At 52.1% G+C, this 20685-nt stretch overlaps 1 protein-coding gene across 1 annotated transcript; it reads right to left on the reverse strand.

The window, feature by feature from the left end:
• Positions 1–10532: 10532 nt before the first annotated feature.
• AARS2 (alanyl-tRNA synthetase 2, mitochondrial) lies at positions 10533–20491 on the reverse strand. The gene is made up of 22 exons (XM_080916613.1): positions 20260–20491; positions 19472–19663; positions 18670–18815; positions 18307–18474; positions 17772–17916; positions 17122–17267; positions 16856–16964; positions 16472–16510; positions 16236–16347; positions 15749–15879; positions 15017–15161; positions 14612–14784; positions 14387–14500; positions 14149–14289; positions 13746–13883; positions 13554–13663; positions 13311–13419; positions 12946–13068; positions 12651–12761; positions 11885–11968; positions 11668–11778; positions 10533–11262 (listed from the first exon to the last, which is right to left on the reverse strand). The coding sequence occupies exons 1-22, from the start codon at positions 20485–20487 to the stop codon at positions 11098–11100; spliced, it is 2940 nt and encodes a 979-aa protein (XP_080772739.1). The 5' UTR covers positions 20488–20491; the 3' UTR covers positions 10533–11097.
• Positions 20492–20685: the final 194 nt, after the last annotated feature.

A 20685-nucleotide genomic window follows, 5' to 3' on the forward strand; every position in this document is an offset into this window, starting at 1 on the left:
GTTGGCTGCCAGCAGCGAGGCAAGGGTAGTTGTCCCTTGGCAACCTTGCAACAGGAAACTTCTTAATGCAGGCAGGATACAGGATGGGGCGCGAGGTCGTAGCTTGAGCAAGAAGAAGGAGACAGTGTTACTTGGGGGGATTTAAGTGGCACAGAGTGGTGCTTAAGGACCAGTCTCTGGAGGGGAGGGGACCTAGCTGAGACTCTCGGAGACTGGCTGTGTGGCCTTGAGCAAGTGAGCAAACATCTCTGAATCTCAGACGATGCCTGTGAAGAGAGGGCAGAAGCTACCAACAGGATTATCAGATGAATTGATAAAATTATGTATTCAAAGGTTCACAGTGTGTACAAGGAGCAGCCCCAAAGTCTAGACAATAGCTGTTCAGTAATTATAATCATTTCTAAGTACCAGGTATTAATTTTGGACATTAACTCATCTGTCATTAAGGGAAAAAAAAGCCTTTTGAAGACAAGAGCTCATTTTCATCTTTTTTTTTTCTTTGAAGGTAAATGAAGTTTAGAGAGGTCACCAACCTGCCCATTGTTGCACAACTGATATTGAACGGGAAGGAACTTTTTTTTTTTTAAGAGGGGGGGGGGGAAGAGAGAGGGAGAGGAGAGAGGGGAGGGGGGAGAGGGAGAGAGAGAGAGCGTGTGCACACAGAGGCCAGAAGAGGGTATTGGATTCCCCTGGTGCTGAAGTTCTAGGCAGTTGTGAGCACCTAAGAGGGGTGCTGGGAACTGAACTCAGTCCCTTAGTGAGAACAGAACAAGTGTCATAACCTCTGGTCCATCTCTGTAGCCCTCCATAAAAGTTCATTTAACCTCAGTGTCTCAAGTCATATTCTGAACTGTCCCTGTACTGCCTCCTCTGAGGGTGAGTGGGGGTGGAGCCATGGAATGCCAAGGGAGAGAGCTGTTGTGAACAACTATATAACTCAAAAGCTCCCTGCTCCCAGGGGATCCTGATGTCATGGCTGAGGACACGGGCCAACAGAGAGAACGATACAGACTTACACACTGTTTTAATTTTCTTCCTATTTATCAATTTTGGGACAAGTTCTCAGGTGTCCCAGGTTAACCTCCTCCGAGTTGCTATGACTTTGAAGTGCTGAGTTTCCTGTCTGTATCTCCGGAGCATGACAAGTGTACCTGTGGCAGCTATGGGGATGGGGACAACTACCCTTTTCCCCTTAGGAGATTCGTTAGGGCCATGGGTAGCTCTATGATCTCTGCCAGAGGCAGATTACAGAGCAGCAGCAAAACCAACTAGAACTAGACCTTAGGAAGAACTGCCTGGTACCAAGAAAGACAGTAAGCAGCACAGAGGGGCTCACAACTCGCCCCAGCTGGGATGAAGCCTCTTAGGAAGAGGGACAGAGCCACACCCCAGGCTAGTGGGGTAGGTAGCCTCTAACCCCATCCTCAAGTTGGCACCGAGCCCTTACCCTTCACCTCTCCTGACTTAGAAACCTAGCATTCACTTGACAATACCTCTCAGCACTTTAGACAGGAACTCCACAGTTGCCCACATAGGACATTATTATCTCATTTTACAGATAAGGGAAGGGAGGAAGTCAAAGTCCAGATAGGTTATGCAGCAAGCCAGAAATGCAAAACCATCTGGTGCCTCTATCTAAGCAGTAAACTAAACCCTCCTGAACTCACCATATAGACCAGACTGGTCTCAAACTCACAGAGACCCACCTGCCTCTGCCTTCCCAGCGCTGGGATTAAAGGCATTGCATAGTTAAAGATGGACAGTGTCTGTGAATTTGCATTTTATTTGCATACAGGGTGACACAATACATAAATACCTTGCTGACAGTGCCCCTCTCCCAAGGCTTTTTTTTCTTCCTCGAGCTGCCTGGCAGGCTAGGGAGTACCATCTGGTTCCTCCCTCTGCCAAGGATGCCTTTGCTGAAGCAGGGCGCTCCTTCTCACTGGCCACAGCACAGTGTAGCACAAAGGGAAGCCGCCCAGCAACGGGCAGAGGGCCCAGACACCCGTGTTCTGGTTTCGGGTCGCTGTCAGGATGCCTGAGGCAGGAGGACAGAGACGTGGCCACGTGCAGAAGGTCTCCCAGACCCAGACAGCATCCTCAGTCTTCAGCCCCATATTTAGCTGCCTTCTCGCCTCCCACGCCTGCTCGCCAGCATCTGGTTATGAGGGGAGACTTCGAAGTGGGAGCCAGGCGGGCGTGAAGGGAGGAGAGGCAATCGCACTCTGGTCAGGAGGCTGTGCCTGGTCCCTCCCAACTGCACGTGCCCTGAGTGGAGGTCACAGGCTCAGATTTGACATAAGCATACCTATCCTTCCCATTCAAAGCCTTTAAGCAGAGGTTTGTAGAGGTGACCCAGCAGCTAAGAGTGCTTACTGATTGATCTTTCAGAGGACCTGTGTCCCGATCTGCGCCCCTATCTGGTGGGCTCACACTCCACTCCAACTCCAACTACAGATTACACATTTCAACAATAATGTTTGGACACACCTAGATTAAGTGTAAAATTAATTTCATCTGTTTTGGGGGTTTGATTTTATTCATTCATTCATCCATTTATTTATTTATTTATTTGCCTGGCACTGGTAGTGCACACCTTTGATCCCAGAGCTCAAGAGTCAGAGCCAGGGCGATCTCTGAGTTCGAAGCCAACCTGCTCTACAGAGTGAGAATCAGGACAGCCAGGGCTACACATAAAATGATCTTTCCGGTTTTTGTTGTTTTGGGTTTATTTTTAAGATTTATTTATTTTATTTATGAGTACACTACCACTGTCACACACACAAGAAGAGGGCATCAGATCCCATTACAGATGGTTTTGAGCCACCATGTGGCTGCTGGGATTTGAACTCAGGACCTTTGGAAGAGCAGCTGATGCTCTTAATCGCGGAGCCATCTCTCTAGTCCCTTACTTTTCACTCTGTAGCTGGGGCAGACTGTGAACTTTCTATCTTCCTGTAGTAACCTCCCCAGCAGGCTGGGATTACAAGCCTGCACTACCAGACTTGGCTCTAAAGATATTTTTGACAGGAAAATTATTACCAGGTCAAGCTGGGCCTGGTGACACAGACCTGTAATCCCAGCTCCAAGGAGTTTGAGGCACAAAGACTGAAAATTTGAGATCTGTCTGGGCAATTTAGTAAGACTTCATCTTTTTTTCTTTCTTCTTTATTTTCTCTCTTCCTCCTCCCCCTCCTCTTTTTTTTTTTTTTTTTTTTTTTTTTTCCTCTCCAAGATAGGATTTCTCCGGGTAGCCCTGGCTATTTCAGGAACTCACTCTATAGACCAGAGATCTGCCCGAGTCTACCTCCAGAGTGCTGGGATTAAAGGCGTGCACCCTTGCTAAGGCTAAGACTCTGCCTTTCTATTTCTCAAAATAAAAACCATGAAGAATATTGGGCATATATACAGTTTTTAGAGGTAGAACACGTACCTAACATGCATGAAGCCATAGGATTGAACCTCAGTACTTCCAAAAATAAGAAATAAAATAATAACCAGAGGTTATCTGTTGAGATTCCAGTTCCCATGTGTTTTCAGACATCTATTTTGAGGGATGGGGTTGGGGGGTGTTGTGCAGCTGAAAATATCTGTATGGCATTTTGGAAGCCCCGGGTTTGATCCTGCATAAATGGGCATCCTAGTGCAGATCTGTAGTCTCAGCACTTGGGAGGTAGAGGCAGGAGGATCAAAATTCAAGGCCACCCTTGGCTACATAATGAATCTGAGGCAGCTGGGGCTACATCTCAAACAGATAACCAACGAGAAAATGTGTTCTGAGGAACTAATGTATGAGGGAGGGACGCCTCAGCCGTCTTGGAGAGGGCTTGTGTCCATTTCCCAGCACCCACTTCAGGTAGCTTGCAACCATCTCCAGGGAGATCCAACACATTTAGCTTCTGAGGGTACCTGCACCCACGTACATATTCCCACACAAAGATGCACAATCCAAAGCAAAACAAAATTTAAAAGAAAAAAAAATCTACCGACAATATATCGACGTATACGCGATAGGAAAGTTAGGCAAGGGGATTTTTTGGGTAATTTTTGGTTCTCCTGCCTCTCTTGCCACTTCTGTGTTTTTGTTTTGTTTTTTTTTTAATTTTTAATTTTACCTATATGAGTGTTTGCCTGGATGTATGTCTGGGTGCCAAATCAATGAATGGTGCCTGAGAAGTCCAGAAGCTGGATCCCCTGCAACTAGAGTTACAGGCAGTTGTGTCCTGGGAACCAAACCCAAGCCCTCTAGAAGAGCAGCCATGGCTTTTAACATCTGAGCCATCAGTTTAGCGCCCCTGGCTGTTGATTTTACAGGATGTCTATTCTGTCCACCCCCAGGTTCTGCCCACCTTGCTCCTGTTATGGGACCCAGCTCTGAACACTCTTTTGAGTTTTACACTCAGGCATCTGTCCAAGTCCCTCGGATTCAATTTACACAGAAGGTAGAGCTGAAAGCCAGGAGTCAGCTTCTCCTCCTGCAGGTCAGGTCACACTGGCGGCGCTAACCTTTTCCTTGATGCTCTCCTTTCACACTGCAACCTCACTGTCCCATCCGGCCTCTGTGTCTGTCACACACAGCTTCACTTGGCCCTGGCATTCAGTCTGGTCCTCCACAGTCAGACCTGCACAGCCAAAGAGGCAGGCAGGCAGCTATATAAACCCTTCAGTGGCTCGGCACTGCCTGAGGACAAAAGCCAGCTCCCTCAGCACTTCAGAGGACAAGGGCTTTCTATCAGGACTAGTGACTCCGAAATACAGTCGGCTCTCATTCAGAACATTGCAGACTAGTTTGGGCCTTTGCTGAGGCCACCTTTTAAACTTGGGATGCCTTTCTTACCATCTCCTCCTTGGGAAGAGACAGACATCCATCCATCCACTGACTAGTTCAATCATCCCCACTCCCTGACACCTCCCCCCAAAAAAAACTTTGTCGGAGCCCTAGCTCCCCAGGATCTGTGCCACCTCCTCCTGTGACCAAATCTATAGCAGACAGAGCTCACTGGATCTACATGCCCAAGCACAGCGCCAAGTCTGCTTTAGGCAGGTAGCTAGTTTGAGTCTGTCCTATTTGCTTCTAATAATAGATTCTAAAGAGTATCCTATTGGCCACTGCGACTTATGGGCGTGGCCTTATAATGTCAGCCAATCAGAGGCTTTCTTAGGATTGGTCCAAGTAGAGGCTGACTGAAGGAAGGACAGCTGTATGTCCTTGAAGGAGCAGGAGCCCTACTGCTGTGAGACACTTTGCCTGACTTATACAGAGCCTATCTGCAGTAGCAGAGGATGAAACCTGGTGGGGGACAGGCAACCAGGAAAGTCAGGATGACAAAGGCCTGCCGGGCCTCCGGTCTCAACATGCAAATTCCTTGCATGTTGTGTCCTTCTTTCTGACCACAGGGTGCTGAACATTGCTAGGCTTGCTGGCGAGTGAAATGGAGAATTCCTAAATCAAGGAAGTTCGAAGTCAGTCTGGCCTTACGTGAAACCCTGTTGAAAGAAAAAATGAGGAAGGAAGGAAGGAAGGGAGGGAGGGAGGCAGGGAGGGAGGGAGGGAGGGAGGGAGGGATGCTACCCCAGTTTGACTGAGGAGAAAGATTGGAGGAACCAGAGGAAAGGGAGAGCCAAGCATAGCCACTTACATCATTTGCTGGTAGGCCTTAGTCTGGCTGGCTATCTCCAGGCTTTCCTGAGGATTCTGCAGGAATGAACAGAAACCGAGATACCCAGATACTCCCAAAAGGCCACAGAAAGAAGACAGCTCTAGAAGGGACAGAGATCTGCTCGTGCCAGAGAGGTGGTTCTCAACCTGTGGGTCCCGACCCCCCAGGGTCACATTTCCTCTTGTCTGATATTTACAATCCACAACAGTCGCAAAATCACGATTAGAGAATGGCAATGGGAGAATGTTATGCTTTAGGGGTTTGCCACAAGATGAGAAGCTTCTTTAAAGGGTCACAGCATTAGGAAGGTTGAGACCCACTGATCTACAGACTCACATCCTCCTTGAGAGCCTGTCAGATGCGGAGAGAAATGGAGTTTAGTACTACGAGGTTTCCACTCCTTTCTTCATGTCAGGGATTCTCTTCGGCATTCCAGACAAGTTGGGACCACCAGAAATGCATGCATCTTGTGCTGCTGGAGTGTGGTGGTGGGGGATGAGTCACAACTTACATCTTGGGGCCCTTCTCAAGGACCTGTAGGCTTTACATGGCTGCCATCTTTAGCACCAAGGGCAGCCAAGCAGGACCACTATTGGCAGGGAAAGGCCCTTCTTTCTCCAAACCTTTCTCTGTGTCCTTGGGATCAGGCCAGGGGTGTGAAAACACAGGACACACGAAGTCAACAACTTGAAGGGCTGGGGATTTCTGGGCCTTGGTACAAGTTATAAAGCGGTGTCCCACTTTGGCCAGGGCTGTCCTCATTTCAGATGGCTTTGTATATGATGAACAGGTGGTCTGGGATCATAATCTTGGTTATGTAGAGCTGTGATGTATGTCCTTCTAGGCATACAATGGCAGATGCCCACAGGGGGCTGACTCTACGGTTGCTAGACCGGTGCTCAGGCCTTGGGCTGTCTTCTGTCGCACCCTCTTTCTGCCTCTCACATCTGCAAGACCTTGGGCAAGGAATTAACCTCGACAGGTTTCAGGGGCACCATTTGTTAAATGGGGACAGTAATTACCTTCTTCACCTGTCATTTGATTAAGGAGCTAAACTGTGAGACATTTCACACAGGCTAGGCCTGGAGCTGGTGCTCAAGTTGTGGAGACTGAAGAAGTTAGCAGCCTCACCTGTATGAAGCTCACTAAGCCCTCTTGTTCACGGTGGACCTTAGACATTATAACCTTCATTACCCCCACCTTACAAAACAGGAAAACTGAGGCTTAGACAACTGGAGGGGCTCACTGTCACCTAGCAGGCAAGCCAGAGCTGCGTTTGGACTGCTTATCCACCCAACGGGCTCTCTTGCCTCTCTGAGGTGCACCTTTCTTCAGTTTTCTGGAACTTTCTCCCACTCCCGGGTTCTCTAATCACCACTGTGGTGCCGACCTCCAAACACCCAGCACCCTTATCCCATTTCATGCTGGCACCAGATGCTTCCGGAAGGCTGGGTTGCTACCGACATCCTTTGGCTTGAAGTCTCCACAAGGGCCTAAGAGAATATTTCCGGTTTGCTCTTCTGCCCTGTTCACGCTGGGTGCTTCATGTTGCTCCCACACTGGGTCAAGCTTGGGTCCCCATCATATTCCTTCCCTTTTCATCCTTCCTCAAGTCCCCAGTAAAATCTGGCCATGTCTGGGAGGTTCCTGCCGCTACTCAAATGAGAAAGCTAAGGAGTTGGTCATGTCCCCCATTCTCCTCTGAAAGTGTGTCTGTGGTGGTCCGCTGGGGGCTTTGGGGTCTACATCCACCTCTCTGTCCACGTCTTCTCTGCCAGCTTCCCACCATACTTACTCCAGGCTCCCTCCAAAGAGTGCCCTCCTTGGAGGGCTTGTTCATAGCCCCCGGGCCCCTCCCCTTCCCAGCTCAGGCTCCTGCAGTCATCTGTACGGAGAGGGACCCTAGCGGCAGCCGCCACAACAGCCGCCTTTCCTTAGACACCCCAGGAGGGAGGCTCAGCTTCAAAGGTCAGCAGGGTCCTCCCCCTTTCCCCCTAGGTAACCCAGAGAGACCAGGTCCATGGGGGAGCTGGGGGGAGGTGCAAAACCCACAGGGCCTGTAGCGGTGTCTTCATCTGAGGATTGGGGACTCTCCTCTTCCCAGGTCCCCCCTTTTCTTTACTTGAATTCTAGGCCTCTGGACTGAGTTTACACAGTCGCTGTGTAGCACGCAGAGTAACTGCAGGATGGGTTCTCCTGTTCCAGGACACACGAAGCTAAGATGATAGCTACATGACCACGGACCCGCGCGGGTTACAGGAGCTGGCAGGGCTTTGGGCTTGACTAGCATGGTCTGACTGGGGAGATCAGAGTTGGGTGTCCCTTTCCTGGAAGTCACCTCACCTGCTCCGGAGACCCGGGAGACTGCTCTCACTGGCGGTTGGCTCAGTTGGTTGTTAGGGACGCTTGAGTCGCCAAGGGGCGGGCCGTGAGCCCTCCGCCCTGGGCGTTGGCTCCCTCCTTCTTCTCGTTTGCCCTTTGCGCGCGCGTTGTGAGGACGACCCTATGGACTTGGGCTCCGCTCGTGCTTTCTGGCTGCGTGTTTCGGGTGCAATAAGGTTTTCATGTGGAGAGGATGTACTTCTGAAAAGGAGCGGGGAGAAGGCACAAGAATAACAAAGAAGACAGGGGAAGCGAGAGACTTTCTACAGTTATTTAAATCTCTGGAATTCCCCTGTGGTCGTGCTGTAGACCCCAACTTTGTTGGGAGCCCCTTCGTGTTTCTCTAATATGAACTAAGTACTAGAGGCAGGAAGGGCCTGGGTCTCCAGAGCGCTCCGTCACTCAGCCTGGTGCAAGGTCTCAGTACTGGCTTGACAGTTTAGGGTCGCTTTCTTGGTAGGCAGGAGAGACTCCAGGGATCAGGTTATATGTAGTAAGAGAAATCATTCTTCAGAGCAGAGGGGCAGCAGACTGGTGTGTGTGTGTGTGTGTGTGTGTGTGTGTATGTGTGTGTGTGTGTGTGTGTGTGTTCCCAGGAAAGTAAAGCTTAGCTTTAATCTTGCTTCTCTGGTCAGATTGCCTCTGTTGGCGCCTCAGTTCAGTGGCCATGGCCAAGGTGCTGGGCCTGCGGTAAAAGTAGTAGACCAGCCTACTACTAAGCTCCAGAGGTCAAGCGATGCAGTGAGGAGCCAGGCTTCTGTTCCCAAGTCCCTCCAAGCCCTCACGAGACACGAGCCATCACTCGTACAGTCGTGGATGATCTTGAACTTCTGCTGTTTATGCCTTGCCTCACCGGAGCTGGGATTGTAGGGGCGTAATTGGGTTTATGCGGTGCTGGGAATTGAACCCAGGGCTCAGTCTATGTGTGGTACTCTGTCCCTGGCGCTACATCCCCAGTCTGAATGATTACGTTAGGCAGTGCAGTGTGGTGGAACCATGATGGCCCACTCCAATTTGTGTATTATAGCGTCAGGGGATCCTTGCCTTGAAGATGTGCACTCCCACCCCTGTACCCACCCCTCACTCCTGTTCCTAGGTAAAGCTGTGCTGGGTGGCTTTGTTCTGATAGAGGAGGAGGGTCTTCCCTACGTTCCTCGGCTTCATTGTGCTTCAAATGCTGGGTTTGGGCTTCGACTGCTCTAATTGCACGCACACACACGTGTCCATGTGTGCAGGTAGGTGCACAGGTGTGTGTATGCATGTGATGGGTAGAAGGCTGACCTCAGGTGTCATTCCTTGGGTGCTGCCCTGGAGATCAAAGAATAGGCTAGGCTAGGTGGCTCGTGGTACTCAGGGACCCTTCCTTCCCCCCACTGCACAGCTGGGATTATGAAGGAAAGCTATCATGTCTGGCTTATGTGGCTTTTGGTGCTTAAACTTAGGTCCTCATGCTCAAAGTGCTCTACTGAGTTGATCTGCTCAGCCCCAGCTTCAGCCCTGACTTGGGGCACATGCTGTGTTAATGTTTAAAAGCCCACGGTTGACTAGGCATGGTGGTGTATGCTGTCAGTCCCAGTACTTGGGAGGCAGAGACAGGTGTATCTGTTAGAGGTCAGTCTAGCCCATGCAGGGGTTCCAGGCCAACCAACCAGAGCTATATATGGAGAGCCTATCTCAGTAAAAGTCCATCACTGGTCTGACTGCCTGTGGCCACACTCACAGCTCTAGCTGGGACACCTCTTAGGTTTCCTCAAGGCTCACGCCCTTACTCAGATACCCTTCCCAAGATACAGGAACACCACTTTGTCTTCTTGTCCCCATTCTTTCCCTATCTCATCCTTGACAACTATCCCCCCTCCCTGTGGTTCCACCCTCCCCCAACCCCAGGAAGGAGGGTCCACAAGGGGAAAGCTGTGCATCTGGCCCTCATCACTGTCATCTGAGCAGGCCTGCTCCTCAGCTTATCAGTCCATCCTGGCTTTACTTCATTCATTGTTAATAACACATGGCACCAGGGGTGCGTGCCACACCAGTCTGATTGTCCCAGGACGTCTCTGGGTCTTGATAGCCGGGAGACTCTTCCTGGTATCCTGCCAATCCCAGCCCCTCTGAGCATGTGTGTTTGAATGGTCCAGGTTGAGGTACCAAGTACTTTTATACTAGGGAGAGTGGGCAGATTAACAACAGGCACTTATGCCATGCCGACCGAGGAAAGACGCTTTTTCTTTTGTGTATGTCACATATTTGCAGGGGCCACAGAATCCATCCAAAGGCAATGGATGCGGCGATGCTGGAGTTAAAGGTGACTGTGAGCCGCACGTGGGTGCTGGGAGCTGAACTTGGGCCTCTGGAAGCACAGAGGACACTAAATGGCTGAGCAGGCCACTCTTTTTCCAAAGGCAGAATCCTCTATAACTTCCAATCCTCCGTGAAACACTTTTTCTTTAAAAGATTTATTTATTCTGTGTCTATAAGTACACTGTAGCTGTCTTCAGACACAGCAGAAGAGGGCATCAGATCCCATTACAGATGGCTGTGAGCCACCATGTGGATGCTGGAAATTGAACTCAGGACCTCTGGAAGAGCAGTCAGTGCTCTTAACCACTGAGCCATCTCTCCAGTTCCAAACCACGGTGGTTTTTTTTTTTTTTTCTAATTATTTTACTATTTTGTGTATAAGTGTCTATATACATGTGTGCCACATGTATTTCTGGTGCCTGAGGAGGTGGGGAGCCTCCATGTGGATGCTGGGAACCAAACCTGGGTCCTTTCTAGAAATCACAAGTGCTCTTAACCACTGAGCTGAGTCCTGTGAAATATTTTTAATAGGGGCTCCCAATTATAGCAGTCCAGTGTTCACATTTGATGGGGTTGCTGCCTCTTAGCCCACTTTTGTTTCTGCTAACCTCCCAGTGGCCCAGGTGGCCTTCTTTGGCTCAGAACCTGGTCTCCAGCTGCTGGTCCTCTGCTTCAGCCTCCAGGAAGACTATGTGGCTTCATGAGGGCTCCCGATGGTTGCCTGCCTCTTATTCCTTTGTGTCCTGGGTGGGCCCAGTCAGAGCTGGTTGAGTGCATAAGCTCGGGCTGCCCCAAGGGCAGCCTCCAGGTCAGCAGTGTGTCCAGTACCCTGGGCTACCACTCGAGAGCCCCAAGCCTTGCCTCCCATTTGGCTGCACACAGCTAGGGCCCAGGCATCAGCTGTGAAGGTAGGCGTGGCACCCTGGAGGGAGAGAATCAGAAGGGGAAGCTTTGTAGGATGGTCCTCACTGTCGCTACCCACTTGGTGGGCCCTGGAGAATGCAGTCACCAGCCAGGAGCACCTTCTCTGGGGCTGGGCACAGAGGTGGGGCATTTGGTGAGGCAAAAAGGAACAGGCTGGGAAGACGTTCCCGTGATGAGCATCTGAGACTTGTTTGCAAGAAACTGGGGCCTTCAGGCAGATGATTAAGGGACTTCACAATGCCTTCTGGGAAGGGGAAGGGGGTATCTTTAGGGATGAGCAGAGACTGCTCTAGCCCTGTCATAGGTTATCTCCCTGTGCCCTAAATCTCCTGTCTGGAAGAATAAAAGAGGTGGAAACAGCTAGACACAGGCCATTTAGGGTGGGTTCTTGGGACCCTCTTACCTGGGCCACCTGGCAGGCACACAGGACACTGCCAGTGGGCTGGGGGCTGAGCAGCAACACAGACATGCTGGGGGCCTGTTTGCACAGTTCCCGCACGACCTTCACCAGCACCTGTATGAGGGCGACACAGTGACCCACCACTTCCCAGAAGCCCAGGACCTCCCAGGCAGAACTTGGTTTTCTGCAGGCCCCAGGCAGGCCACTGCTCTGCACTTACTGAGAGGGACTCGGCGGATACTGTGTCCACAATCAGAGGTCCCTCCGAGTGCAGTTTCAACAGCTCCTGGGATTTCTCCGTAGCCTGTGGGTCAGAAGGGCCAGAGATGGATACTCCACTTCCGAACTGAGAGCCAGTCTAACAGCCCCCGCCCTCCCACGCTCTGCCATTAGTGCTGAGGAGAGGTGTCGGGGCTCTGCCTGGCGGGGCCTGCTTTCTTGGGTTCCATCTGTGACCTTCTGTGACTGCCTCTGCTCCTCTCTTCTGTCATAGGCCCTACAACAGTTGCTGAAGGTGAGAGAAGGAAGGCCAGATGGCACAGATGGACTGGGAGAGGACCAGGAACTGGCAGGCAAGAAGCAATTAAGGCTGATCAGCATTTGAGTCTGGAGGCTGCCTAATGGGAATGGTGTGTGGGGGGGGGGTTAGGGAAGGGAGGATGGGAGGTGGGGAGAACAGGGGGGAGGAGCTATGGATGGGGGGTAGAGGCAGGGGTGGGGTGGGTGGGAGGTGGGGAGAGCAGGGGGGAGGAGCTATGGATGGGGGGGTAGAGGCAGGGGTGGGGTGGGTGGGAGGTGGGGAGAGCAGGGGAGGAGGAGCTATGGCCAGGCAGAGGTGGGGAGTGGCTTGGTGATGATGATACATGGGAGCCCATGAAGTAGCAGGAAGTAGGATGCTGACCCTGACTTCTGTCACAGTTCTGAAAACTTCCTAGGGTTAGCGAGGTGATGTCTATAAGTACCAGGCATGGCTGACCTCCTCTTACCTGGCCCTTCTCCAGTTTCCGGATGGCAGTGTTGGCACGGCGCTGTAGCATCTTCAGTGTGGTCTGCAGCTCCTGCCGTTGCCACTGAGGTATCACAGCAGACTCTGTGACCTACGGTCAGAGCTGTGTGTCACCTTTGCCTTTCTGAATGACAGTGCCAGGACAGACACCATACCTACCCTGAGGACAAACATCTAGGCCAGCTGGAAGGCTGGGAGGGATGGGAAGGGTCAGGAAGGGACGGAGGGAGTGGCCAGTGGAGGGTAGGGACTGGAGTGTTGAGGGTGGCCCCTACCTCCGTGAGACGTCCTATGTCCTTAGATAGCCGGTGAGCCTCCAGCAGGTCTCGGCTGCCCCGACTTAGTCGCTCACTGGCTGCTTCCACCTCCTGAGACAGGCTCTGGCCCACCTCTCGGGCCTATGGGAGGAGACAAGAAAGTGATCCGACTTACAATCACCCTCCTAGGACAGGGTCTCCTACCTCGCTGCAGTCTGGACCATATTAGAAATGTTTGCCAGTTGGGGCCAGTCAAGGAACCTGGCCTGAATTAGCAGCTGCTAGCTGCCGTCAGATGCTGTGCCACATTGCTGAGCCTGGCTGTCAGCTGTGTCCTCCCCGCCCCCACTGTTCAGATGTCATAGGGGTTCTAGTATTCTAACCTGTTGGGCCTGCTCCCCAGTGATGGCCAGTAGGCGAGTGATACCCTTGACCAGCTGGCGATCTCTGATAATCACCAAGTCCCCTACGGCCCCGGTACTTAGCAGGTGCCTAAAAAAAAAAGCGAAGAAAAGGGTGATAATGGAGGTCTGAGGCCAAAGCAAAGAATTGTAGCTGCTAAGGTTAAGGGAGGATGAGGACCCAGGGCCGGGGGGGGGGGGTTGGGGTGGGCAAGAGTGACTCACGTCCCACAGCACAGTTCCACAGAGGTCTGCAGGGCAGCCTGGGAGGCTGGCGCCAGTGCATGGGCCACAGGAACCCCCACTGACACTACCCGAACAGGGTCTGGGTACACCTGAGAGGAAGGCGGGACAAGAGCTGTTAGCTGCCTGTGAAGGACAGAGGAGGCCTTCCTGGATCACCCACCTGCGACTCACCTCATTCAGTGAGCGAAGGCCGGGGATGTGGGCAGTGTGTACCAGGGGTACTTCCTCCATGTACACAGGCTTATCCTGCTCCACGGCTTCCTTCACGTAGCTCTCTACTGTCTGTAGCTGTTCTGTGGTCAGTGGAGTCTGGAGGGTGGGGGTGGGGACACAGAGCAACAGGTACAGGTTTGGTAACCGCTTTTGCCCATGAAAGGGTAGCTGATGTTCCCATCAGGGACAAAGGAGGTGAGGAGTAGCTAGAGGTGAAAATCGTATCCTGAGGGGCCTTTCAGAGGTGAGGTTCTGAGGGACAGTACTGTGGTAGTGACCCACAGCCCAGGTCCTCAACTCTAGTCAACCCACCTCCTGTCTGTCACTCCCCATAAAGCTTGTCTTTCTGCGTCCAGCTCACCTGGGTGGCCACGTCAAAGCGCAGCTGCTCGGGGTTGAGATGGGAGCCCTGCTGCTCGGTGGTCGGTCCGAGGGTCTGCCGAAGTGCCCAGTTCAGCAGGTGGGTGGCCGTGTGCTTCACCATGCATCCCATTCGCCATGCCTAGAACACTTTTGTCACCCAGGGTCCTGGGTGAGGGCTGGGGTGGGGAGGGACAGGGGCTGCGGGACATCAAGAACAGCCAGGATAGGTGCCTCACCTTATCCACATAAAGCTGCACTTGATCTCCGACCTGTAAGCACTCGGGAGCCATGGCCTCATGCAGGATGAAGCCCCCACAGACCTGAGCCCGGGCCACAGGAAACAACACATCCTGGGGAGAAGAGAGCCAGGGTGCCAGGTGACTGCTTGTGGTCATCCTTCCACTTGTGTGGCCTCACATCAGCCTCCCACAGAAGTCATCCCCGGGGTGTCTGACACTCACCTGCTGCCCTGTACGAACAAGGTAGCCCCTGTCTGAAGCCTGACCCCCTTGCTCAGCATAGAAGTTGGTTCTGTCCAGTAGGAGGCCACATCGCTGGCCTGATCCCACGGAGGTCACAGCCATTCCAGTCTCTGAATATAGCTGCAATACCTGGGCCTCACAGAGGCCAAACTCTGGCAGAGGCAGAAGGATTATCAGTGTTAGGGCCTGGGGATGTGATGGGTTTGGGATGTGAGGCAAAGGTACCTGGCTTCAGAGGGTGAAGAAGGCATTTCCAGATGAAGGTGATAGTGACCCCTGATGGCTACTTTGGGTAATGCCAGAGTCTGGTGGCTACCATTTCTCTCCTTCCCCAGTCAAGGTCAAGGTAAGCTTGTGCCTACCAGCCTGGGTCTAGGTTCTCACCATAATCCCCGTTGGGGCGAAGAGAGTAGTTATACTTGGGGCTGTCATCTGTTGGGGGTATGCCTTGCCGGTGCAGCTCCTCCAGTGCACGGACATCAAGACGTAATCCTTCCTCCGGAACAGCCTCTGCCTGCTGGGACCGGTGCTGTTGTAGGAAAAATTATATGTGTGTGTGTGTGTGTGTGTGTGTGTGTTGTGTATGTGTTGTATATGTGTGTGGTGTGTATGTGTGTGGTGTGGTGGGTATGTGTGTAAGCTGTGGTGTGTATGTGTGTGGCGTGTGTGTGGTGTGTGTGTGGTGTATGTGTGTGTATGTGGTGTATGTGTGGTGTGGGGGGGTATAGTGTGTATGTGTGTGTGTATTATATGTGTGGTGTGTGTGTAGTACGGTATGTGGGGGTATGTGTGAGTGGTGTGTGTGATGTGTGTGTGTGGGGGGTGGTGTGGTGGTGAGGGGGTGTCAGGTGCATGGAGAACTCCACAGGATGGGAACTCTGTCTCTGTGGACCCTGCAGCTTGCATGGAATAAGATGTAAGGGGGTTTGCTGGCTTCTAGAGAACCTAAGGTGACCAGTAAACTAGACAGGACAGATGCCTCAGGGTCAAGTCTCTTTGCCCACAACTACCCCGGGGGCTCCCTCTCTTCTGCTTCTGTTTGGGGGCTGATGTTCCTCTTTATAGACCTATAAGGGCCGAGGGAGTCATGGTTGGGTCACTGCTGAGTTCCTGTACCTGCTCCTCCTGGGCTAGCTGCTCCAGTCCTGCAGTGTCCAGCTTCACCCCCTTCTCCTCCAGCATTAGCTCTACCAGGTCCAGGGGGATCCCCAGATTACCGGACAGTGACAATGACCAGGCCACTTCGGCTTCAGAAAGAGAGGAGAGGGATGAGGATGGGAGCAGCAGATCAAAGGGAGGAGAAAAAAGAAAAAAAGCTCTGGCTTTTTCAGCCACGTGGACCTCTCCAGGGTTCAAGGAGCCATGTTGAAACTTTGAAACTTTGGAAGCAAGGGATGGGAGGTGGGGCTGGCAGGGTGGTTAGGAGAAGGGGCTGCAGGGCAGGGCTCCTGCGGTGATCAGGTTTAAAGCAACTGGGAGGAACTCCTGGCAGAAGTCAGGGCTGGGGGTGAGTCTGAAGCCCCTGGCAGGCGGGAGGCTCTGCCCTTCACTCACTCTGGTGTGCCTGAGAATCCCTTTTGCTTTGGTTAGGCTCCCAACTCACCAGGGAACAAATCAGAAGGGCCCAAGCGCTTAACAGTGCGATCAATGATCCTTCGGCCTCGCTGCAGGGAGGCCAGGAAGGCTGCTTCATCCTCTGACACCAGGCTGGCTATCTGGACCAAGGTAGAGCAGGAAGTGGATCTGGGTTTCCTTGGAGATGGCTTCTCCCTACAGCTCTCCAGGTAGCCTCCTCCCACCCCCATTCCTCCACCCCAAACTCCCCACTTGGATCAATACCTTGACTGAGTTCTTCTGAAGTTCTGGATAAGCAGCTCCCTAGGGGAGAAGGAGAGTGTGGAAGAGATAAATAGCCCACCCCTCCCCCACACTCTGGTATCAAGGCACATCCACCCAAGAGGCTCAGATGCTTTGAGAACTGGGGAGAGATTCAAATAAGGAAGTGACTTCCCAGGGGGCAGTCATATAAGTGGAAGGGAACCCTGAGGTCAAAGACCCAGCGTCCTGCATGAAAGTCCTTTCGAGGTCTCACTGCTTCTTGTGAGCCAGACCAGCTTTCTCAGCCTCCTTGATGGGATACAGGACTGGACAGTGAGGATGGGATACAGCTGGGGCTCAGTGGTAAGCTCACAAGGCTCAGAAAGGAGGAGGTTCTATACCTACCAATGTCTCCACCACCACTGGCACCAGGTTGCCTAGAAAGCCAGGTGGTGCCTGCAAGACCTCTGTGGAATAGCGCACAGCTCGGCGGAGAATCCGACGAAGAACTAGCCTGGAGGGTTTCAGAGTGCAGGCATGAACCACTAGCCAGCAATATGGGGAGTGGGGTGCTTCCCCTATTCCTTTTGAGCCCTTGATTTGATTTCACCTTCCCACTTCCCTCCCTCCCAGCACTGTCATTCCGGAAGCACCTGCCCTTTCAGACTCACGGGGCACCTGACGTCCCCGGGGAGACACCATCGGCAATGCAGACACTGAGCGTGCGGATGTGATCGGCTACCACTCGGTACGCTGTGTCTATTCGTCCCTCATCTGCTGCCCCTACGCGGCCAGAGTAAGGGGGAACCCCGCAGCTCTGTAAAGCAGGGGAGCAGAACAGCTGTTGGGTCTGCCTGCCCTGGCCCAGGCACATGCCTCTTCTCAGCCATAAACCCAACCACATCCTGTAGGAACACAGGAATGGAGTGCTGTGAGAATTCTGGGCTAGGGACTATTAAAAGGGTCCGAAAAGGAAAAGAAAGCTCCTAACTTAGGATCTAGTTTTTACTTCCTGTTGACTGAGAGTCAAGAAACTTAGGGACAATTGATAAAACCGAAGACACCTAGAGATAGTACTTGTGTTTGTGAAGACTTTTCAAACAAGGTTGTTAAAAGAGACGTACGAGGAGCTGGGAAGATGGCTCAGCTGGTACAGTGCTTACCTCACAAGCATGAGGACCCAACCTTGACCTCAGTTACCCATGTACCATTGCTGGCACAGTGGCATATGATTCTAATGCCAATGATAGGGACACACACACACACACACACACACACCAGAAAACTAAAAAACAATGGGGCCGAGGCAGGGGGTGCTCACCTGGTGTATGGCGTTGAGCAGTGGAGAAAAGAGGTCGGTGTCGTAGGTGGAACGTTTGCCCTGCAGTATAGCCACCAGCCTTTCCAGGCCCATTCCTGTGTCCACATGTCGCTGTGGTAGCAGATGGAGGCTTCCATCTGCCTCTCTGGCCAGGAAAAGTGTGCAAGGTGAGGCCAACTGAGTGTGGCAGGTCTGAGGGTAGCAGGGACCTGAGGGGAGTGTCCCCTTTCCCCTTACACAATGGAGATGATGAAGGCCTTGGGTCTTCTCCTTTCTCAAAAAGGTTAACTCTATTCTTACTCTTGCTTGGGCTCTTGTCTGGAATTAGACATGCCCAAGACAGACTGTTTGTCTTTAAGAGAGACCCGTCAAGAGACATTGGAAGAAAATCATAGCAGTGACCAAGCTCAACTCCATGATATGACAGGAGGCCAGAAAGCATCAGTAACTAGTGAAGGCTGTCACGGTCAAGGACGAGAGTTAGATCAGTGTGTAAGTTTGGCTAGCAACTAATGGTAGTCACAGCCACTGTTACCTGTAGTGTTGCATGAAGACCAGGTTCCAAAGCTCTACCAGCTGGGGGGTTCCCACTTCCCCGGCCAGGTCATAGTGGATCTCAGTACAAGGCCCACAAGGCCCGGTGTCTCCCATCTCCCAGAAGTTCTCTTGTAGTCCGAAGGAGAGCACACGGCTAGCAGGTACTCTGGCGAGAAAGCCATGGATGTGGTGGGAGACTGGCATGTTTAGAAGCTGGCACAACCTCTCACCCACGTCCAGCTCAGAAAGAAGGGTCCTGGCAGCATGCTGGGCCATGCCAGACTCAAGAGGATTTGTACTGATAGTCTGCTTTCCATTCTTCCTATTGCCGGTGGGGGACAGAGGAAGGGGCCTGACTTACCCCAAGCTGAGCCAGATGTCTCTGGTCTCCAGGTCTGGCTCTAGCCCTGTCTTGGAGTCACCACTGAAGTAGGAGACCCACAGTCTGTCCTCAGGGATCCCATAGACTTGAGTCAGCAGCTCCCAGGCCATGCGACAAGCTTCCTCCTGCATGAGAAACCACAGTGGGGTTGGAGAGATGGGACACAGTTCATGAGGCCAAGACAGAACCATTCCCACCACCCACCCTAGTTTCAGATCAAGCCACGTCCACCTCTGCCTTGAATTTTTTTTTTCTGTCCAGAAAGTGTCCCATTCTTACAAGCCTACCTTCTTTCCAGACCCAGATGTATTCTTTCTTCTCCATAAACCCTGACCAGGGACTTTATGTCCAGTGACGTCTATGACTACCTCAGCACAGCTGTCTGCGCACACACACACACACACACACACACACACACACACACCTGTAACGTAGGCATTCACCTGTGTAAGTCAATGGACAACTATGGGTGACTATACTTAGGAGCTAAGTTTTGTTTGAAACAGGGTCTCTCGTTAGCTCGGAACTCTGACTGTAGGCCAGACTAGCTTGTCTGTGAACTTCCCAGGATCCTCCTGTCTCCACCTCCCATTTGGCAACTCTAGAATCATAGGCACACACTGTTGGGCTACACTTTCAATGCAAGTTCTGGGGGATCCACAAACACTTGACCAACCAAGCCATCTGTCTCCCCCATAATACACTGTCTAGAACTTGGCCACAATATCCAGCATTCAGGGTAAAAAGACTTTCTTAAGTCTAGAGTTCCCAGGAAACTCACCTTAAAATATTCACCCCCAAAAGCCCAATTGCCAAGCATCTCGAAAAAAGTATGATGTGAGAGATCGCGACCCACATCTTCCAGGTCGTTATGGCGTCCTCCAGCCCTGACACATTTCTGGCTATTAGCCACACGTCGGAAGCCTGCCATCTCGCTTCGTGGATCTACTGTGCCCAGGAAGATGGGCTTGAACTAGAAGACATAAAAGTCGGGAAGGGGGAGTTCTTTAGTTCCTTAATACAAGACTAACGTGGGGAGTGGATGCAGACAGCTGTTGAAACTCAAGGCTATTTGTGACCCCAAGGGTGGGTGCAATGTGGTCTTGGTCTCTGCTCTGGGAACCCCAGGAGCTCAGGCAAGCGTTTCTAGTGTATGTGAAGCAGAGAAGAGGTAAATGAATCTAAACTAGAGACCTCTTCCTAGTAAAAAGTAGTAAAAGGTACAAATAAGGAAGTGGTTGGACGAGTAAAAGCTTCAAGAATATTACCAAACACTTAGCAGGAGAGCAATAAATGTCTACTTAATAGATGAATTCAATTTATTTAAATAGTCTTCCACTCGGAGTCTATCCCTCAGGGCTTCACACCTGTTATCCAGGGATAATAAACGTAATTTCTCCCCACAAGTTTCCAAGCTAATCCCGCAAGATCTAACCAGGCCCCCAACCATTTAACCAACTACTCTTCCACTCTGAGTTCCGCCCTACACTTTTTTGGTCCAATCCTGAAAGCGCTTTTCTCAGGCTGCCTCCCGAACTCCGCCCCCAATCGGCGTGGCCCCGCCCCCACCTGGTTCATGCCTGCATTGACGAAAAACAGGCTAGGGTCGCCGCGCGGCCTGACGGAAGCGGAGGGCACGAGCTGGTGGCCGTGGCGATCTCGGAAAAAGCTCAGGAAGGCGTCCCGCACGGCCGCTCCGTGGGGTGGATGGGGGTCGGTTGAGAACGGCTGCCATGGGCACGACCTCCCAATGGCTCGCCGCAGCCTCCCGGCTGCAGCAGCCACCGACGCCGCCATCTTAGTTCCGGGCAACGGCTTCGCTGGGTCAGAGAGTGACATTCGAAAGGACGCCTAGTGCTTCCTACAACGGCCCCTGGCGGGTGGAAGACTTAGGGGGGCAAGTCTCAGCTTCTGGTGGAAGTAGTTCCGCTAGAAGGGGACTTCTGGCTAGCGGTTAGTCATACCACTTTGCACACAGTAGGCCCTTAATTCATC

Source organism: Micromys minutus (assembly GCF_963924665.1).
Source record: "Micromys minutus genome assembly, chromosome: 5".
NCBI classification, from domain to species: domain Eukaryota; kingdom Metazoa; phylum Chordata; class Mammalia; order Rodentia; family Muridae; genus Micromys; species Micromys minutus.